Below are 20223 nucleotides of genomic sequence, written 5' to 3' on the forward strand. Positions count from 1 at the left end.
TTCGCGATGGCCGGGACGGGTGACGGTCCGCGTCGTGGACAACCAAGAACGTCAGAGCCCCCCCCTCTCTCTCTCTCTCTGTTCCTTGGAGTAGGAATGGTGGGGCCCAAAAGCTCAACCAATGGGACATGGCCACGTTTTCCATTTGCGGGGAGGCCGGCGCGGGATGGAATAGAAAGTTCCTTTTTCAGAGATATACTGTCAGCAATTGACCCCACTGGCCAAGTGTTTTAGGTTTGATTAGATTATGTGCATCTTAGAATTTAGTCTAAACTTGCTTTTTTGATTCAAAAATTTAGTCTAAACTTAGGTCATTGGATATAGCCTTCTTGGATGGAAGTTGGGAAAAATTTAAAAAAAAGAAGACAGGCTGGGTTAGGTGAGAGTGTGTTATCTAAGTCTGAAAGGTGAGAAAGATGTGCAGTCCATTACGGCTGCATTTGCGGTCAAAGGTATGATGAAGCATGTCCATAGGCCGCGTTTATGTTGAAGGATTACAAAAAATATTTTGTATGGATGGATTGGATATTTATTAGAGACATGGTTTGGTGATTCTGTGTTTAAAAAAAATAGGCATGTATGTAATTTAAGGGGAGTATAGATGATATAGTGATCACTACCATGATAAAATAATTAAACATTACATCAAGCAATTTTATAAATAAGATCGGCCGGCTTTCTTAATGGACCCAAGTCTAATTAATGTTATTTGATTTTTCCAATAATTTTTGTAACTAACAAATTAGTTAGTTGTCTTGGTTGTTCATGTACTATAGGCTGAACGGTTGTGATAATAATTGACTGAGGAGTATCAAACACTTTTTAGAAGAAAGATATGATTTGGTTCCCAAGGCATTACATGTTTTATAGGAACGCTTTTAGCAATAAAGCAAATTCCTAAGCTTCTCATTCGCATGCTCTTAAATGTAAATTAATATTGATATAGAAGATAGATTGTTAGGAGAATTTATAAGTGTCATATTCGATGCAGCTAACTCTTAATCTCGAGATCCAAAATTGACAAATATGCCCAAATTAGCTTTGGTATCTCATTCACTTTTATCTAAACAACATACCATCACTATAATAAGATTTGTTGTTGTGAGATTCGAAGTTGCGCACATGGTTCTTGATGCTAGCTTTTCAAATTTACAACAACTCAAAAGGCCAAATTATAATAAACCTCCCATAATTTACAAAAGTCGTATACATATATCAACAACCGATGCAAGATTTGAGAAGGAATGACAATTAATTAACTTAGGGCTTGGGAAACATCTGAATAACTCTAAAAGATATTTATTTGCTGTTAACAAGGTCAAACTATTTGACTGTTCTTCTTGAGCAGTTCTAATCCAATTTTAACGAAATAGATGCCTAAAATATGCCTTTAATTTGGCCTTTCACCGTGGAAGTTTCGTTGTGGAGCTCAAAAAATTGTTTTGTCTGTAAAAGCTTGCATAAAAGTAAAACTGAAAATGTGGTCTTTGTTTAGATTATTCAAGTTTACAGGATCTAAGAAATGTCAAGAACATTGCTTAATATTCTAATAAGGACTCAACAGGCCATGCTAGTATACCTGAATAATTTCAATATCTGAGTCGTGTTTCACAACTCTCAAGTGACCACTCGCAAGTCAAAATATGACACTCTCGATCCCTTCTCATTACTTGGTCATGGTTGAGACTTTAAACCCAAGTACAGTTACCTTTGCTGCCATGTAGTCTAACGCTCTAGCCAGCCTTGTACAGCTGAAGCCAATTCAATGCCACCCCTTACACAAATTATTATTATTTTTCTTTATGAGAAGTGATCGTACAAATCTAGTATAAATATATTTAATAAAATTATAAAATAAAATATCATAAAGACTAACTGGAATAATCATCATGTCGGATGCAAAATTACATAAAATACACATTCATAAGATAAAATGGAATGAATTATTATTAAGTAAACTAAGCTATGACTCGGTAAATGCAACTTTTTTTTTTGATTGTAACGGTTGCTTTACAAAGTCTTTATATCTTGCACCAATCACCATAATATCCCGGAAACATCGCTATGATCAGCCACATGAATAGACATCCAGTCGATAGAACTATCGGCCATAATTACATCTTGACTGACCAACTAATTTGAACCCACAAACTTGCTCATATTAGCTTCCCTATACCATAGTTCTGCATTGATATAGCATGTCTAGCTCGAGTACTGCATGCATATAGCTAAGTGGTTGGTGATGAATAAATCAAAGATCACACATCATGTTTTTGGCAGCATAAGTCCACATATAGTAATTTAGGTCAAACTAAAATTATGCCGGACCTCAACAAGATTAGACCTAATGGAAAGTATTGGTATGTCTTGATGGACATGATTTATGCAAGCCAAGCCCATGTTACAGTAACTAAATCACATATATTGTTGCTTACCAGGACAATCCAAAATGAAGCTTACAACCACCCCAAAGATGGAGACATTCCAAGACTTTCCAGCAGAAGCAAGAGAGACGTGTGTGGATATCCAAGATGAGACCCCCTTGTCCCAATGTTGAAGAAAAAGGCGAAAGCGAGAGCTTGGCTAAGCGGTAAGGCCAGGTGACACGTTGCTATGGTGAAGAAATGAAGAAAAGTGGACAATGACAAATAGCCCAACGACCACCACCACAATTAAAGCTGTGAGACCCCGTCGGTTTCCCAAGGAGATTTGGGTCCGCGGGACCGTTGCGGGGTCCTTTCTCCATCTTTTACTTTCCTAGAACTGATTAGAGCCATTACCCATACCATTTGGTGGGTCCATTGATGGCCCAAGACAAAGTACAGCCAACTTAATTAAGAAAGATGAATACAAGATACAACCAACTTAATTAATAAAGATGTTGACTTCAAGGGATTTTGAGACCGGAGAATTATTGGTTGAGATCCGCCGTTGGGCTGATGGGCCAGTTTAATGACTGTAAAGTAGCAAGCATAAAGACAAACAAACAAGAAAAAAAAGTATGACATATCTATATTTGTACGTGTTGCTTTGTGGTCGGACTAATCCATAAGTGGACCTAGGCCAATAAAAAAAATTATCAGAAATAGGAGGAATCGATAACACAGCTTGGCATCTATGCGCCCAATAAACCATGTTTATGTCATTTATTTTTAAGGCAATTTTTGCTAGTAAATAAACTTGGTCAACAAATGTTTGGTGGGTGTTTAACTGACAGAGTTGGAGCTTGAAATGGGAATAGGGATGGGTGAATCCTTTTAAAACTATTTGATTGAATGTATCCTATTTCGATTTCGATTCCAGAGCGACATGAAAGTAACTCTTAAAATTCAATTCCGACTCTCTCTTAAAAATTTAAATCTCCATTTCAATTTTGATTCTAATTATGAACCAAATACTTCAGAAGACAAGCCCATTCTAATTTCCATTCTAATCAATTAAATTTCACTTCTTACTCCAATCATGAACTAAACACCCCCTTGTTGTAGAACCCATAGGTTTAGCCCATTCACACACTCGGATGCTATGATCTATGAGGCTATCACAATGATGTGACCTAGACAAACCGGATCAAATTGTAGAAATCCAAATATTACATCAGATTGGAACCATGAAAAAACATTATACATGCAACCATGAGTGCAGTTTCATCTCTAGATATAAATTGGTATATCTGTTAAAGGAAATCGCTTCAGATTTTTAGTTCTGCAGCATTTGAACAGGTCATGGAAGTGACAAGATTACTTATTAATTTTTTCCCTTCCCATTTGGCCTTTTAAATGAGGAATTACCTCTCCTGAAGATGAGATTATCTGCGGCTTTATAACTGTGTAGTTTGTCATGCAATATAAACATCAGAAGTGTCTGCAGAATGAGGGAAAACCAACCTGCAGGTTAACAAGCAACGCAGGCAAATAGACTAATTTGGGAACAACTGGTTGTTGATCAACTTTTTCAAAGGGGCTATCCATCACAACCCCAAAAAGATATCATTGACCTTTTAGTATTTGTAAATTTAAAATAAAAATATATGTCAAAGTTATTTAATAAAGAGCTTCTTGAGAGAAATGTATCTGAAGGGCATCCAGTCAAATAAAAATGCTCCCTGAAGGTAATTGGTGACAGCAGCATTACCACAAACGAGGGTTCTAAGTTGTCAACCCTACATAAACAAAGTTATATTTGAGCGTCACACTAATAAATAATGGGTCATGGTACAAAAAAACTAGATCCTTTTACATTTTTGTGGTGAAATATATCATTGGTAAGAGAACATATGGTCTAAAACTTCAATTCCCAAAATAGGGTCAATGATTCTTCTCCATACTGAATAATCGATTGGCGAGCCAGCATTAGGTAAGAGGAATCCATTAACGAAGAAGAAGGGTGCACCACTCACCCCTCTTGAACACCCATACTAGAAGGCAATAACCAAAAAATATATTAGACACATCAAATAAAATCACACCAAATACAGGCTATAGGAATCAGCTTGTTTTCTCACCTTGAAGGAAATTCTTGCTGCAGTATCGGTCTTTGAATCTTTAAAGCCTGATAGAAATTCAGACAAGGAGCTTCCAACAACAGTCACAGCAAGCTTTGCCATATCATCAATTATAGAGGCCCTTGACATGTTTTCTGTTGGTTCGTTGTAATACTTTTCCTACTTAATAAACCAGCTTCAGTATGGAGCTTAAAAAATGAACTACTGAATGCATTCATGATATTAGATATAAAGGATGACAAATGCAAGAAGGTATATGGGTTTATGACTTGCCAACAAAATATATTTCCGTTTAATCTATGCATAAAGGACTCGGCTTTACCAAATTAATCTATACAACCATGCTTCTCATCATATCTTCCCCATTTTTCTATAAAAAATAAGTTCAGAATTGCAATTTAGATGCAGAAATTAGAAGAGCAACATGACTTGGCAGATCTATTCACCCCATCAACAACAAAGCTGGATTTGGTATATCATAGGGGATTGGGCTTTTCAATTGATTTCTATGGGTTGGATCAAAAAAAAAAAAAAAATCTTGAATGAGGTCTTCAAGTCCAGAAAAGATCATTTAATTTCTTTCACATTACACATGTGAAATCCACTAATAAAAGGGGAGGAAAATTTGGTATAGGACACTGTAGTCAACCGCATCAGAAAAAGAAAAGCCGATTTTCTTTTAATGTCAAAGAGAGTCAATACTCGTTAGACCACACAAATAACTTTAGAACCACAAAGTAGCGTGTATGCATGGTTGGCCAAGAGAATGGCATTAAAAAGCTGCAAAAAGTTGAGTAAGATAATTGACTAATAATTCTTCTAAATTATTCTTCCTTCTTCTAACACCTGATCATAGAACCTAAAGAAACAAAAACAAACTTGCTTGAAGTCGCCTCCAGTACATTCAATCATTTAGAATGTCATAAGCCTTTTAAAATATGCTGAGTTAGTGACATAATTGATGCAAAACAACAGTAACGGTAATATTTTTCTCGATATCCACTAATCTTTTAAATTCCTTTCCAATTTTAATAATATGATAGATCAAAAGGAATCCAGCTAAAAGATATAGTTATCTTTACACAATTCTATGGCATTTAATTTGTGGGATTAATTTTACATTCTTCTAGTCTGTTAAACTCTTCAAAGGAATGTTATTATTTAAGATTGATAAAAAAAAAAAAACAATATGTAGTCCTTAAAACAATTCACCAGAAGTTCTGGCAGAATAAAGCATGACATGGTCCAAACAAACACTACTATTAACAAATGTCAGGGACGTTGACTTGGTGCCCCAGTAGTTGATGGGTCTTGGAGGCCTAAGCTATTCTTGCATAGACCATGATGATATAAGAGTCCCCCATGGGTGTCAATGAGCTGGGCGGGTCTGGCCTCATTGCAATTTCACCTTGTGTTGGAACCTCAGCATTGAAACTGGCCATAAGCTGTCCTGGGGTCCTAAGCCCAGCCCTGGCTGAGGTTTTCTTCTCAACCTGGATTGGGTTCAAGCTCAGTTCTACTTTTACAAAAGCCTTTTAAGCCCAGGTCAAGCCGAATAACCTAAAACCAAAGCACGATTAATTCTTTCTTTGGGAAGAGCCATCAAGCTGTGAAGGCTTTTCAGCCCATTAGCAGCTTTAGAGATGCCATAGTAGCAATTTTATACCTCTGTGTGTGTGTGTCCACATATTCATGCATATACATGTCCATGAGCTTATGAACATGTCTGCAGGTATATGTATGTGCATACATGTGCATGCATGTGCACTGCTCTAGGTGCATGCACATGTAAAGTGCATGTGAATGTGCTTATGTATGCATGTACATGTGCTTCTGACTTATATGTCACTTGCATTCATGTCTATTTATGTGTATGATACAATGTGTGTTGATACAATGTGTGTTGATACAATGTGCGTTGTTTTTAATTGTTTCATCTAACAGAAGCATCTGAAAAGTTCCTTCCTTTAACATGCTAGAGCTAAGCCCAACCTCAAGCAAGACCAAAGCAGCTAAGCAGTCTCTCATATTTGAGCTAAAATGATGATGGCAAATGCTACTCGTATATCACATGTTGCTTAAGAATTTTAGCATAGATTTTCAATTTATAATATATCTTAAGTGTTCTTTATTGTTAACTAATTATTGTTGATGATATAACAAAGGGTGATTAAGTCAGTGGACTTGGCAATTGCTTGGGCATGAAGACTCTAGGATACGCCCATCGCCCTGGTGGTTCGACCACTGTGATGACAAGAATGAGGAATTTAAACATAATAAGAGCTTCAAGATTTTCTCCTAGAAAATCCTCTACCGCCAATCTTGAATGCAAAAGATGAAATTGAGAGTTTTCTTTAGTTTTTTTTTTCCAAACTGTGGCTGCAGTGACTGGCAGGAGACAGCATTAAGACTGACACTGCATTGGACAAAGTATTGGGTATACGGAGGGTTAGATACAAAATATAAGAATGCTAAGTAAGATATGTGGCAAAGGTAAGAAACACCAAGACTTGCTTGATGTAACGAAGAACCAAACTAAACACTGTGTGCTTGTTCAACAATGAAAACAGGACGCTGCGGCACCCACGTGCCGGTACACCGCTGCACCCCATGATCCATGTGCAAGGGTGGGCATGGGAATAAAACACAACCAAAAAGACCTAAGAAAACATGGAAAGATGTTTTTGGGAAGGATTTGCCACAAGTTTTTGCAGGAAGAAAAAAATAAAAACTAAAAATGAACAAGCTTGCATACTAAAATATGATTGTTCAAGAGAATCAAGTATTGGAAAAAAAAAAAGTACCATAATAAGCCTATTTAGGATTACCATTGCCTCATATATGCTTCTTTCTAATGGCACTGCAGGAATTATGAGTTGGTTGCATGTCACTTCAATGATTTAGAAAACTACTATGATCAAAAATTTTAGCCTGAAGGCATTCTTTGGAACCATTCATTCACGAATACATCAGTGAATCTCAATGAAAAATTTTAAGTTGTTTGACTCCATGAATGCCATTCATAGGTAAGGTGAAACTACAGAGACTTTGCTATGTACCAAATAAAAAAAACAAAAACCATGTAAACTGAAATAGCTTTTAGCTTTGAAAAGCTTCAAACCTGATACTTAAAGAATAACTCCAGCAAGGGAAATGTTGAGGATTCATTCAACTTGTTTGCAATATGAAGTGCACGACAGGCAAGAAAAGCATTATTGTGGTAACTGCAATTTCCATAAAGGGAATAGGTTAAAAAAACCGAGATCTAGCACAACATGTTCAAAGAGCTAGACAAAAGAACCTGTCAGCAAATCCTTTTATTCGCTTAATGTTTCATTTTACGTACCTCCTTGATTGCAATTTCTTAAGAAAAGGTATTTGCATGTCCAAACAATAATGGAGAACAGGGGGTGACCAAGATAAACCAGATCATAAAAGCAATAATCTGTGTTAGTGTTTTTTCAGAACTAACGGACATTGTCCCATCTTTGCCACAGTTCCATCACAATGATTCTGAAGCCCACAGACTTCAAACCTTTTGTTGTGCAGAAAATCAAACTAGCAAGCTAAGATGCACTAATAAGAACTTCAGTTCAGGAAAGTATAACTTTCATACTTGTGCTTACTGCTTTTCCAATAAGTAACAAATGCTTGGGGATGAGAATAGATGGATCTGACAAAACCATGTCAACAGGCTTGAGGAAATTACATTCATGTTCTTGATACATGAAGTCCCCAAACAACAAGAATGTAACTGATAAGTTTCATACCAACAATTAGAGTCAGCTTTGTTGTTCTTTGCAATTTATTATTGCTAGGGTCTAAGGCATTGTCACAATCACCTTTCTGAAACATTTTTCATGTAGAACCACTTCATGTCTTTGTTGCAGATGTGCACATATCTTAAACATCCTCCTGTCCGTTTTCAGAAGCAACCTTTACAGTTCTTGCAATGCATTCACTCTTCATCATATCCTCATAATTGTTCCCATCTTTCAGTACTGGTTTTGTGGGTTTGCACTTTACTCCCTCTTAACTGCCTAGCATTCTAAACCATTCAAATTGGCAGCCTCATTATACTCTTATAAAGTTACTCCATTAATTTCTAATGCAGATGTAATATGCCTACACCCCAAAAGCACCTTTTCAATCCGTTCACTAGACTATAATTTTATTTAATATGTTTTGATTTATTCTCCATTCTTCTATATAAAACATCCAACACAATCAAAATGTCATATTGGGATAAAGAGCATGAGCCAACATCACAGCAATAATCAGAAGTTGTCAAAGTCCTCCTATGTAGAGATATCTGCATATTTAACACCCAACTTTTAGAAACAAACAAAAAGAAGTACACCAGTTGGGAACCAATCAGCCAATATTTACTTGCAATTATCAGCTTTTGTTTAAAACTGGCACTTTGTAAAGCTCTGAGGTAGCTGAGCTCCACCACGCCATTGGCTCTTGGACAGCAATGCATGTAACTTGTAACCATCTTATCATTTAGTCTTCCCCTATCCACTATCTAAAACATCCTTTGCGTTCGTAAGACATGTGAAGGAGAGACAAGCAAAGAAAGTTGTGTTGCCACACCCATTCCCCAAGACTAGCAAGAATAACTTTGATGGCATCGATGAAGAAGGCTTTAAACCCTGACTTACTTTCAGCCATAGGAGTGTATGGTTTCAGAATGGTTCGATGCAGTTCCATAATGAGATAAATTAGTTTCAAAGAAACTACATAAATATCAAACTCTGCATTTCTGTTTATTTAGTTAGAGGCATTATGGTTAAATGTTCTTTCATAATGAGACAATTTTTTCCAACAAACAACATAAAGAGCACACTGGACATTTCCATCTAGGTAGTCAGAGGCATTATATTTCATTACGTAAAACCCCGGTTTTCCAAGAGCTTTACTGCCAAATTTAGCAACAGGAATTCAAGCCCATCCATCCAAAATGACATACAGATCCAAACGGTCATGGCACCAAAGTAGACAACGGTAAACAACAAACTAAGAGTGGTTGTAATCGCTATCTTCACATGAATAAGCCTTGCCAGTATCCCAATTAGCATGCATGAGTAATGTCACGCCCCCGACCCGAGATTTGAATCGAGGGTCATGGCAACCGCCGCATACTTATAGAATACTTTTTCCATAAGCATGCAAGGCATCTCATCATGATATCTTCACAAATAGTTAAATAAATTTTTCAATATTTAATAATCAAAACTTATTTCAAATAACAAATCAAAACTCAGTGTTCAAAAGAAAATAACTGTCTAACAAAGTCAACACTAAAATCAAACTAAAAGTCTTGAATCAATTCTGAGAAAAAAAATCCTAAGTCAATGAGTTAATTCTATCTCTAATCGCTCTCCCAACCGAAATCCCGCATCATGCTAATTTTCTGGATCTGTAAGAAAAACATAAAACTCATCATGAGCTAAACAGCCCAGTAAGCAGTGTATACCTTTAACTGAATAAATCAGGCAAATAATACTATGCATAACAAATCAATATGTAATTTCATGAAATCATATTCATACTGTCAATCATTTATAAAAGTCAAATCATCATAATTTCCAATTATGCTTTTCTTCTTAAATTCATCAATTTCTTAAGTTCTTCTTACCAACCATGACTATGACCACATTATCCCTGTGGCAGGGTCATAATACCGCGTATCTGCTTGCGGTGGGCTGCGAATCATCTGGCAGCCAAGTCCTTTGGAACCGCTGGTCTAGCTGGCGGTTTTGTCGCTGGTCTATCTGGCGACATGTCGCTGGTCTCACTGGCGACATAAATCCTCAGGACAGTCAATTGCCAACGTATATGCCTCCATTGGCGGGGTCCTCAACACAGTCAGATTGTCAATTTCATATTGTCTTCCAATTCATATATTATTTTCAAGAATAATAAAATTAATTGATATTCGAGTCAAATCAATTATAACATTCTTTGAGATCATATATCATCATAATAATTGCTCCACAAATAACTTCAATCATAAATAATTTTCTACAATTAACTTTCATCATAAATAATTTTCAACAATTATTTCAATAAATAATTACAATCGCAAGCATGCATAAATTTATTTAATTCATAATTTACCAGATAAATTCAGTAAAAATAAACACTACTTACCTCAAAAGAAAGTCCAAACTAGAAATTCTAGGGATCTCGAAAATCCTTCTCTGAACCTGATATGTCAAATATCATATTTTAAATCAAAATTTCATCGAATTAAAAATAATAAATTATTAAAATCTAATATCCCCACGATGATCAATTCGTCGACAACATCCAGGGTTTTCGGACTAATCCATGGATACCCTGATTATATTTATTTATTATTATTATTTTTATTTATTATTTATTTATTTTTTTTATTAATTAATTCCATAAATCCTAAAATCTAAAGAGAGAGGGAGAGAGAGAGAGTTTCTCTCTCTCCGCCCCTTCTCTTTTTTTTTTTCCTTTCTTTTCCTTTTCTTCTTTTTTTTTTCTTCTTTTTCTTTTCCTTTCTTTTCCTTTTCTTCTTTTTCTTCTTCTTCTTCTCAGCCCTTCCCGCGCCGGAACAGAGGACGGAGTCCTCCAGCCTTGATCGGCCGTTCGGGCCGCGGTCGCCATGGCGGAGGCCAGCGTCCGACGAGGGCCACTCCCCCGGTCACGAAGGAAACATGGCCGGCGGTCAATTTTGATCGCCGGCGCCGGAAATTCACGAAAAAGGGGCCCAAAACAGAGTCTTTTTCCCGACCAAAAATCGGCGACGCTCGTCGCCGGCCACCGCGCACAAACGTACAGGGGAAGGAGAAAGGAAGGGAGGAAAAGAAGGGAAGCTTACCTTGACCTCCGGTGACTTCGTCGGAGAGCAATCACGGCGAAGACAAGATGGTGTCCGCGGCTCTATTTCGAGAAAAACGGAGAGAAGGAGAGAGGGAAGAGGCCGATGGATCGATTCTAAGGAGAGGGGAGACCTTCTTATAGAGGGTCCTAGGATTTCGAGGGGTCCTAGGACTCCTAATAGGCTTGGGTCTCGCCGGAGAAGAAGACTCCTACCGAGAGTCTTCTTCCCGATTTTACTCTGTTTTTTTTTTTTTTTTTTTGGGCTTGGATCCTGATGCCGTGGGCTTGGCTTGGGCTATAACATTCTTCACCCCTAAAAAGAAATTTCGTCCTCGAAATTTTTCATACCTGTAGTCTCGAAGAGCTGGGGATATTTTTGCTTCATTTCTTCCTCTAGCTCCCAAGTAGCTTCTCTTTCTGAATGTCGACTCCACTGTACCTTGACATAAGGAATGTTGCGACGTCTCAGCACCTGTTCTTTACGGTCTACGATCCGTATCGGATATTCTTCATATGATAGATCTTTTCTGGCTTGTACTGGTTCAAGTTCCACGATGTGACTTAGATCTGGTAAATATTTCTTTAACATAGAAACATGAAAAATATTATGTACTCCTGCAAGTGAAGGAGGTAAGGCAAGTCGATAAGCCACCTCACCAATCCTTTTCAAAATCTCAAACGGACCCACATATCTAGGATTCAATTTGCCACGAATGCCAAATCTTGAGATTCCTTTTGAAGGAGATACTTTGAGAAACACATGGTCACCGGCTTGAAATTCTAATTTTCGTCTCCTGTTATCTGCATAGCTTTTCTGTCTGCTTTGTGCTGCCCGAAGTCGATCTTTAATTAATTGAATCTTCTCGACTGCTTGTTGAACAAGTTCGGGACCTAATATTCTTCGCTCACCGACATCATCCCAGTGAATCGGTGATCGACATCTTCTACCATATAAAGCTTCGTAAGGTGCCATACCAATGCTAGCCTGATAACTGTTATTGTAAGCGAACTCAATCAAAGGTAGATGCTCATCCCATGAACTCTTCATATCCAAAATACAGGTTCTCAACATATCTTCTAAGATCTGAATAGTTCTCTCTGATTGACCATCAGTCTGTGGATGAAAAGCTGTACTGAAGTTCAATCTTGTTCCTAATGCCTTGTGTAAGCTCTTCCAGAACTGTGATACAAATCTGGTGTCTCGATTCGATACGATGGTCACTGGAATTCCATGTAGCCTTACAATTTCTTTCATATATAACTTTGCTAGTCTTTCCAAGGTAAATCCAATTCTAATTGGTAGAAAATGTGCAGATTTTGTTAATCGGTCCACAATCACCCAGGCTGCATCATTTTTACTGGGAGTCTTCGGTAATTCAGTTACAAAATCCATAGTGATATGTTCCCACTTCCAAACTGAAATATCAAGAGGTTGAAGTAGTCCCGCCGGTCTCTGATGTTCAACTTTAACTTGTTGATACACCAAACATTGAGCCACGAATTGAGCGATCTCTCTCTTCATATTATTCCACCAGTACATTTCTTTTAAGTCTCTATACATCTTAGTGCCTCCCGGATGAACTGTATAACCGGTCTGATGTGCCTCCTGAAGTATTTCATGCTTGAGTGCTGAATCATTGGGTACGCAAATCCTGTTGTCGAACCTTAACGAACTGTCTTCATGTATCTTGAATTCAGATTGAACACCAGCTTCCACTGAATTTCTTATTTTTATTAGTTGTGGATCATCATTCTGGGCAACTGAAATTCTTTCAATGAGTGTTGGCTGAACCCTCATGTTGGCTAACCGTACTGTTGAGTCATATATTCGGATGTCTAATTCCAGTTTTCTTATATCCTTTAACAATTGACTTTGGTGTGTGATTAAAACCGCCAAATTTCTCACAGATTTTCTACTAAGGGCATCAGCAACAACATTAGCTTTTCCCGGATGATAATGGATTGTTAAATCATAATCCTTTAATAGTTCTAACCACCTTCTTTGTCTCATGTTTAATTCTTTCTGTGTAAAAATGTACTTCAAACTCTTATGATCAGTAAACACTTCACACTGCACACCGTATAAGTGATGTCTCCAAATTTTTAGGGCAAAAATCACTGCAGCTAATTCCAAATCATGTGTCGGATAATTTTGTTCATATGGTTTCAATTGTCTTGAGGCATAGGCTACTACTTTACCATGTTGCATCAATACACAACCGAGTCCCTTTTTAGATGCATCACTATATATTGTGAAACCTTCATCTCCTGTTGGTATAGTAAGGATAGGGGCTGACACTAATCGTTGTTTTAATTCTTAGAAACTCTGTTCACAATCTTCAGACCACTCGAATTTAACCCCTTTTTGAGTAAGACGAGTCAAAGGTGCAGCTATGCGGGAAAATCCTTCTACAAATCATCTGTAATATCCTGTCATTCCCAGAAAACTTCGAATCTCAAAAATATTTGTAGGTCTGTTCCACTGCATTACAGCTTCCACTTTTGCTGGATCCACAGAAATTCCATCTTTAGATACGATGTGTCCTAAAAAGGCTATTTTGTCCAACCAAAATTCACACTTCTTAAATTTGGCATAAAGTTTTTCTTTCCTCAATATTTGTAGCACACACCGTAAATGTTCTTCATGCTCCAATTTACTTCTTGAATATATCAAGATATCGTCAATAAATACGACAACAAATTTATCAAGATAAGATCTGAATATTCTGTTCATTAAATCCATAAAGGCTGCTGGAGCATTGGTTAACCCAAAAGGCATCACTAAAAATTCATAATGTCCATAACGAGTTCTAAATGCCGTCTTTGGTATGTCCTCTGTTTTGATTTTTAACTGATGATACCCTGAACGAAGATCAATTTTAGAAAAAACTTGTGCACCTTGCAACTGATCAAACAAATCATCGATTCGAAGTAGAGGATACTTATTTCTGATAGTATTTTTATTCAACTCTCTATAGTCGATACAGAGTCTCATACTACCATCTTTCTTCTTCACAAATAAGACTGGAGCTCCCCAAGGAGATACACTAGGCCTTATAAAACCTTTATCCAATAAATCCTGTAATTGATCTTTTAACTCCTTTAACTCCATAGGGGCCATTCTGTAAGGGGCTTTAGAAATTGGATTGGTATTGGGTGCCAACTCAATAGTAAATTCAATTTCTCTATCTGGTGGTAGTCCGACTAGATCATCAATGAATATATCCGAAAATTCATTTACGATAGGAATATCCTGTAACTTCAATTCATCATGTTCTTTATTCTTTATTGATACTAAATAACCTCTACATCCCTTTCTTATCATCTGTCTAGCTTGCACAAATGAAATAATACATGGAGGGGTGGTTCCTGTACTTCCATCAAAACTAAAAGTTAATTCTCCCGATATGTGAAAATTCACTCTCTTTCCATGGCAATCCACAGAGGCATGATAGGTAGCCAGCCAATCCATTCCTAAAATGACATCGAAATCATGCATATCCAGGACCACCAAATCTGTCGGTAATTCTCTTTCTCCTATCTTAATACTACATGACTTGCACACACTTTCGGTACTCAAAATACCACCAACTGATGTCTCAACATATAATTTGGTTTTCATGGGTTCACAACCTATATCATGCTGTCTAATAAAAGTAGTGGATATAAAGGAGTGTGTAGTACCAGAATCAAACAAAACTGAAGCATGAATACCAGATACAGGAATGGTACCTGTCACCACAGCATTGGAGGCCTGAGCATCCTGTTGTGTGAGAGCATAGATTCTTCCTTGAGTTTTCGGCCTTTGACCTCCGTTCTTTGCTTGTGTTGATCTATTTTCGTCCATCTGGGGGCAATCTGCAATCTTGTGTCCTTTCTGTCCACATCTAAAACACGAACCGGTATTCCATGGGCAATTAGAAGTCTCATGCTCTCTTCGGCCGCATCTCGAACATCTAGCTGCTTCATTCTCACGATTCTTATCAGTTGCTGGCTTCTTTGCTGGAACCTTATTGTTCTGATTTCGTCCTTGAGTTCCACTAAACCTATTTCTCTTCTTCTGATTCCGTTCACGCTCCGCATGAGCTTCATTAGCTTCTCTCTCATTTATTAGAGCTTTATTTACAACTGAGGCATAGGTAGTTAGCTCATAGAGTACAACCTGTTTTCTAATTTCTGTCTTCAGTCCCATTTCAAATTTGTGTACCCTGTCTTGCTCAATCTCAACTAGTCTCGGAACAAACTTGGCTAACTCCATGAATTTGGCTTCATATTCTGCAACGGATATGTTACCCTGTCTCAGGTGAATGAACTCCTGTTCTTTCTGTATTCTGACACTTCAGGGGAAATACTTGTCAAAGAATTCATCTCGAAATCTCTCCCAAGTGAGTGGTATCCCATCGTGCTCATATTTTTGTTCCAGTATACGCCACCAGTTGTATGCCTCGCCTTGTAGCAGATATGCTGTATAGCGGATCTTCTCTTCATCGTGGCATTCTTGCACGGCAAAGGCCTTCTCCATTTTCATAATCCAGTTATCTGCTTCTAGTGGCTCGATGGTCCCTTTGAAGGCTGGAGGAGCTAGCTTCTTAAATTCGACGATATTGTTTCTCTGCATCTGATGTTCTCCATGTCCAGGTATCGGTGGAAATTGCTGACGTGGCTGTGCATGTTGTTGTTGAAGTAACTGTTGCTGTGTTTGAACTACTCCGATCAGAGTTTGCATTAGTTGAGTCATGTTCGGCTCCTCCTGTACTGTCGGAGTATTTCTGGTAGGATCATGGATTCCCCTCCTGCTGAGTTGTGCCGCTGTTTAATTGGGGAGTATTATCGCCAAGTGGATTTGATGTCCCTCCTACCGCTCCTTGAGTATTCCTCGCTCGTCGTGGAGGCATATTAACCTATATTAGATTTGAGATAAAACTTATCCTTAATAAGGTTATAACTTGTGACAGGTCAAATCATAATCATCATAACTAACCTTTCAATTTCCTAATGTCTACCCATCACTTGCTCACTTTATTCTACATGTCTCTATCTATCTACTTATGCTCTGATACCATATTAATTGTCACGCCCCCGACCCGAGATTTGAATCGAGGGTCATGGCAACCGCCGCATACTTATAGAATACTTTTTCCATAAGCATGCAAGGCATCTCATCATGATATCTTCACAAATAGTTAAATAAATTTTTCAATATTTAATAATCAAAACTTATTTCAAATAACAAATCAAAACTCAGTGTTCAAAAGAAAATAACTGTCTAACAAAGTCAACACTAAAATCAAACTAAAAGTCTTGAATCAATTCTGAGAAAAAAAAATCCTAAGTCAATGAGTTAATTCCATCTCTAATCGCTCTCCCAACCGAAATCCCGCATCATGCTAATTTTCTGGATCTGTAAGAAAAACATAAAACTCATCATGAGCTAAACAGCCCAGTAAGCAGTGTATACCTTTAACTGAATAAATCAGGCAAATAATACTATGCATAACAAATCAATATGTAATTTCATGAAATCATATTCATACTGTCAATCATTTATAAAAGTCAAATCATCATAATTTCCAATTATGCTTTTCTTCTTAAATTCATCAATTTCTTAAGTTCTTCTTACCAACCATGACTATGACCACATTATCCCTGTGGCAGGGTCATAATACCGCGTATCTGCTTGCGGTGGGCTGCGAATCATCTGGCAGCCAAGTCCTTTGGAACCGCTGGTCTAGCTGACGGTTTTGTCGCTGGTCTCACTGGCGACATAAATCCTCAGGACAGTCAATTGCCAACGTATATGCCTCCATTGGCGGGGTCCTCAACACAGTCAGATTGTCAATTTCATATTGTCTTCCAATTCATATATTATTTTCAAGAATAATAAAATTAATTGATATTCGAGTCAAATCAATTATAACATTCTTTGAGATCATATATCATCATAATAATTGCTCTACAAATAACTTCAATCATAAATAATTTTCTACAATTAACTTTCATCATAAATAATTTTCAACAATTATTTCAATAAATAATTACAATCGCAAGCATGCATAAATTTATTTAATTCATAATTTACCAGATAAATTCAGTAAAAATAAACACTACTTACCTCAAAAGAAAGTCCAAACTAGAAATTCTAGGGATCTCGAAAATCCTTCTCTGAACCTGATATGTCAAATATCATATTTTAAATCAAAATTTTATCGAATTAAAAATAATTAAATTATTAAAATCTAATATCCCCACGATGATCAATTCGTCGACAGCATCCAGGGTTTTCGGACTAATCCATGGATACCCTGATTATATTTATTTATTATTATTATTTTTATTTATTATTTATTTATTTTTTTTATTAATTAATTCCATAAATCCTAAAATCTAAAGAGAGAGGGAGAGAGAGAGAGTTTCTCTCTCTCCACCCCTTCTCTTTTTTTTTTTCCCTTTCTTTTCCTTTTTTTTTTTTTCTTCTTTTTCTTTTCCTTTCTTTTCCTTTTCTTCTTTTTCTTCTTCTTCTTCTCAGCCCTTCCCGCGCCGGAACAGAGGACGGAGTCCTCCGGCCTTGATCGGCCATTCGGGCCGCGGCCGCCATGACGGAGGCCAGCGTCCGATGGGGGCCACTCCCCCGGTCATTAAGGAAACATGGCCGGCGGTCAATTTTGATCGCCGGCGCCGGAAATTCACGAAAAAGGGGCCACCGCGCACAAACGCACAGGGGAAGAAGGAAGGAAGGGAGGAAAAGAAGGGAAGCTTATCTTGACCTCCGGTGACTTCGTCGGAGAGCAATCACGGCGAAGATAAGATGGTGTCCGCGGCTCTATTTCGAGAAAAATGGAGAGAAGGAGAGAGGGAAGAGGCCGATGGATCGATTCTAAGGAGAGGGGAGACCTTCTTATAGAGGGTCCTAGGATTTCGAGGGGTCCTAGGACTCCTAATAGGCTTGGGTCTCGCCGGAGAAGAAGACTCCTACCGGGAGTCTTCTTCCCGGTTTTACTCTGTTTTTTTTTTTTTTTTTTTTTTTTGGGCTTGGATCCTGATGCCGTGGGCTTGGCTTGGGCTATAACAAGTAATTAAAAACTTCATAAAAATTCGTTCTTTTTTATGTAAACCATTTGGGAACGCCTAGTTGCATAAATCAGCAGAAGCACTTACAATCAACACCTCCGCACAAAGTCCAAAATGTAATCGGTCATTCACCTCAGAACAGTCACGAAAACGATTCCCAATTACTCAACAAATGAAGAACGGAGAAGAAATCGGCAAAAAAGAAGGAAATGGAAGCAAGAAGAGAGAAAGGAGAGCACGTACGGGAGGGGGAAAGGGTGGACGACGACGGAAAGGCGAGGGAAGTAGAACTCCACCGCCTTTTGGAGCGGCAGCCACGAGTCTCTGCTGTCAGGGCACAGGGGATCCAGGAAGGCGTCCACCTCGATGGAATCGGTGACAAGCGGGTCGCCCACGTAGACGAATCCGTCGGGCCTGCGTGGGATCGGAGTCTGAGCAAGGGAGGGATTGGAGACATGGCAAGAGAAGAGGAGGAATAGCAATAGAGGGAGAGCAACGGCTGCTTCCATGGCCATGGCTCCTCTCTCTTCCGGATTGGGTACGGTGGAAAAGGTGAGTTTTCAGGGGAGTGGAAGGGTTCTTGGGTACGACCTTAGTTTTCCAGCTGCATTTTCCTATCCGGATCCATTTGAATATAAAAAAAAATTCGTACATCCAGCGAATATCCACATCAATATTTATAAATATAAAATATAAATATAGATAAAAAATTATTTTACTCGTATCCGAATATCCAACCTACCTATAATTTTATATAGCACTCATTAACTTTAAAAAAAAAAAATACAATCATACTAACATATTATTATTTTGATATATCATTCGTTTAGTAATACTTTTGATTCTATAGTCATAAAATATAATTATCAAATCTATATTTCTATTTATATCCATATTTTTAGTATCTAATTTATATTTATATTTATAATTTATTTAAAATAAATATAAATATAAATTTTTTATATCAGTGCAAATCTATATTTGTATTCGTTAGAAAAAATAAATATGGATATCGATATATTGATATCCGATCTATATCCAATCTGATTTCAATCTATATCTAACTTAGATTTTCGAGCACTAATAGAAAAATATACATGATTAATTAAATTTTCAATCTGAGAAGCCTCATTCTTATTAAAATGGTCGTGTCACAATGATATTTTAAGGAGTTATTTGATATGTTTTCATTTTTTTGGAAAATTGGTGGACTTTTTGGTATTTTGTTGGGTAAGTATTGTATATTTTTGAAATACTTAAGAAATTTTTATTGTTTATCATAATATTATTAATAGAAATGTTTACTTGACCTTTGCTACTTTTATAAGAATGAGAGTATATTAATTATTATGTTGGTTGTTGTTACTAATTTTTTAAGTTATAATATTAGTAAATATTATTTTCTAATAGGGTAGAAAGAGAACAAAAAAATTTAAAAAAAAATGATAGCATGAAGAGGGAGATAAAATCACATGCTAAGTTGAATCTAAACTTGAATCAAACTATTAATCGAGTTTTGTGATGCGAATATAGTATGTGATATGACATATAAACCAATCTCCTTATCATTGATTGACACATGGTTAGAATTTTATAAAAATTTGAATTTTGGACAGTTACATTTTTGCTATTAAGAGGAATCTAAAAATGAAAGGAAGATTATAACAGATTTACATTTAAATAAAAAGAGAAAGTGATGGCTTGTAATGAAGGAGTTATATCTTATCCCTTGATTTTTACCTCAAACTATAACTAATCTTTGCTCCATATCTATATAAACAAGGTTAAGAGAC

The 20223-nt window shown here is 37.1% G+C and overlaps 1 protein-coding gene across 2 annotated transcripts; it reads right to left on the reverse strand.

Moving 5' to 3' along the window:
- Positions 1-4029: 4029 nt before the first annotated feature.
- On the reverse strand, positions 4030-19042 carry LOC105059662 (uncharacterized). 2 transcript variants are annotated; one of them, XM_010943044.4, is made up of 4 exons: positions 18674-19042; positions 7626-7728; positions 4505-4663; positions 4030-4417 (listed from the first exon to the last, which is right to left on the reverse strand). In XM_010943044.4, the coding sequence occupies exons 1-4, from the start codon at positions 18943-18945 to the stop codon at positions 4259-4261; spliced, it is 693 nt and encodes a 230-aa protein (XP_010941346.2). In that variant the 5' UTR covers positions 18946-19042; the 3' UTR covers positions 4030-4258. The 2 variants fall into 2 exon arrangements, with proteins under 2 accessions (XP_010941346.2, XP_073106488.1); XM_073250387.1 differs by lacking the exons at positions 4030-4417; positions 4505-4663; positions 7626-7728 and adding exons at positions 13770-16763; positions 17475-17530 and having other exon boundaries at positions 18674-18811.
- Between the last annotated feature and the right edge of the window lie 1181 nt (positions 19043-20223).

Source organism: Elaeis guineensis, chromosome 16 (genome assembly GCF_000442705.2).
Source record: "Elaeis guineensis isolate ETL-2024a chromosome 16, EG11, whole genome shotgun sequence".
In the NCBI taxonomy this organism is placed as follows: domain Eukaryota; kingdom Viridiplantae; phylum Streptophyta; class Magnoliopsida; order Arecales; family Arecaceae; genus Elaeis; species Elaeis guineensis.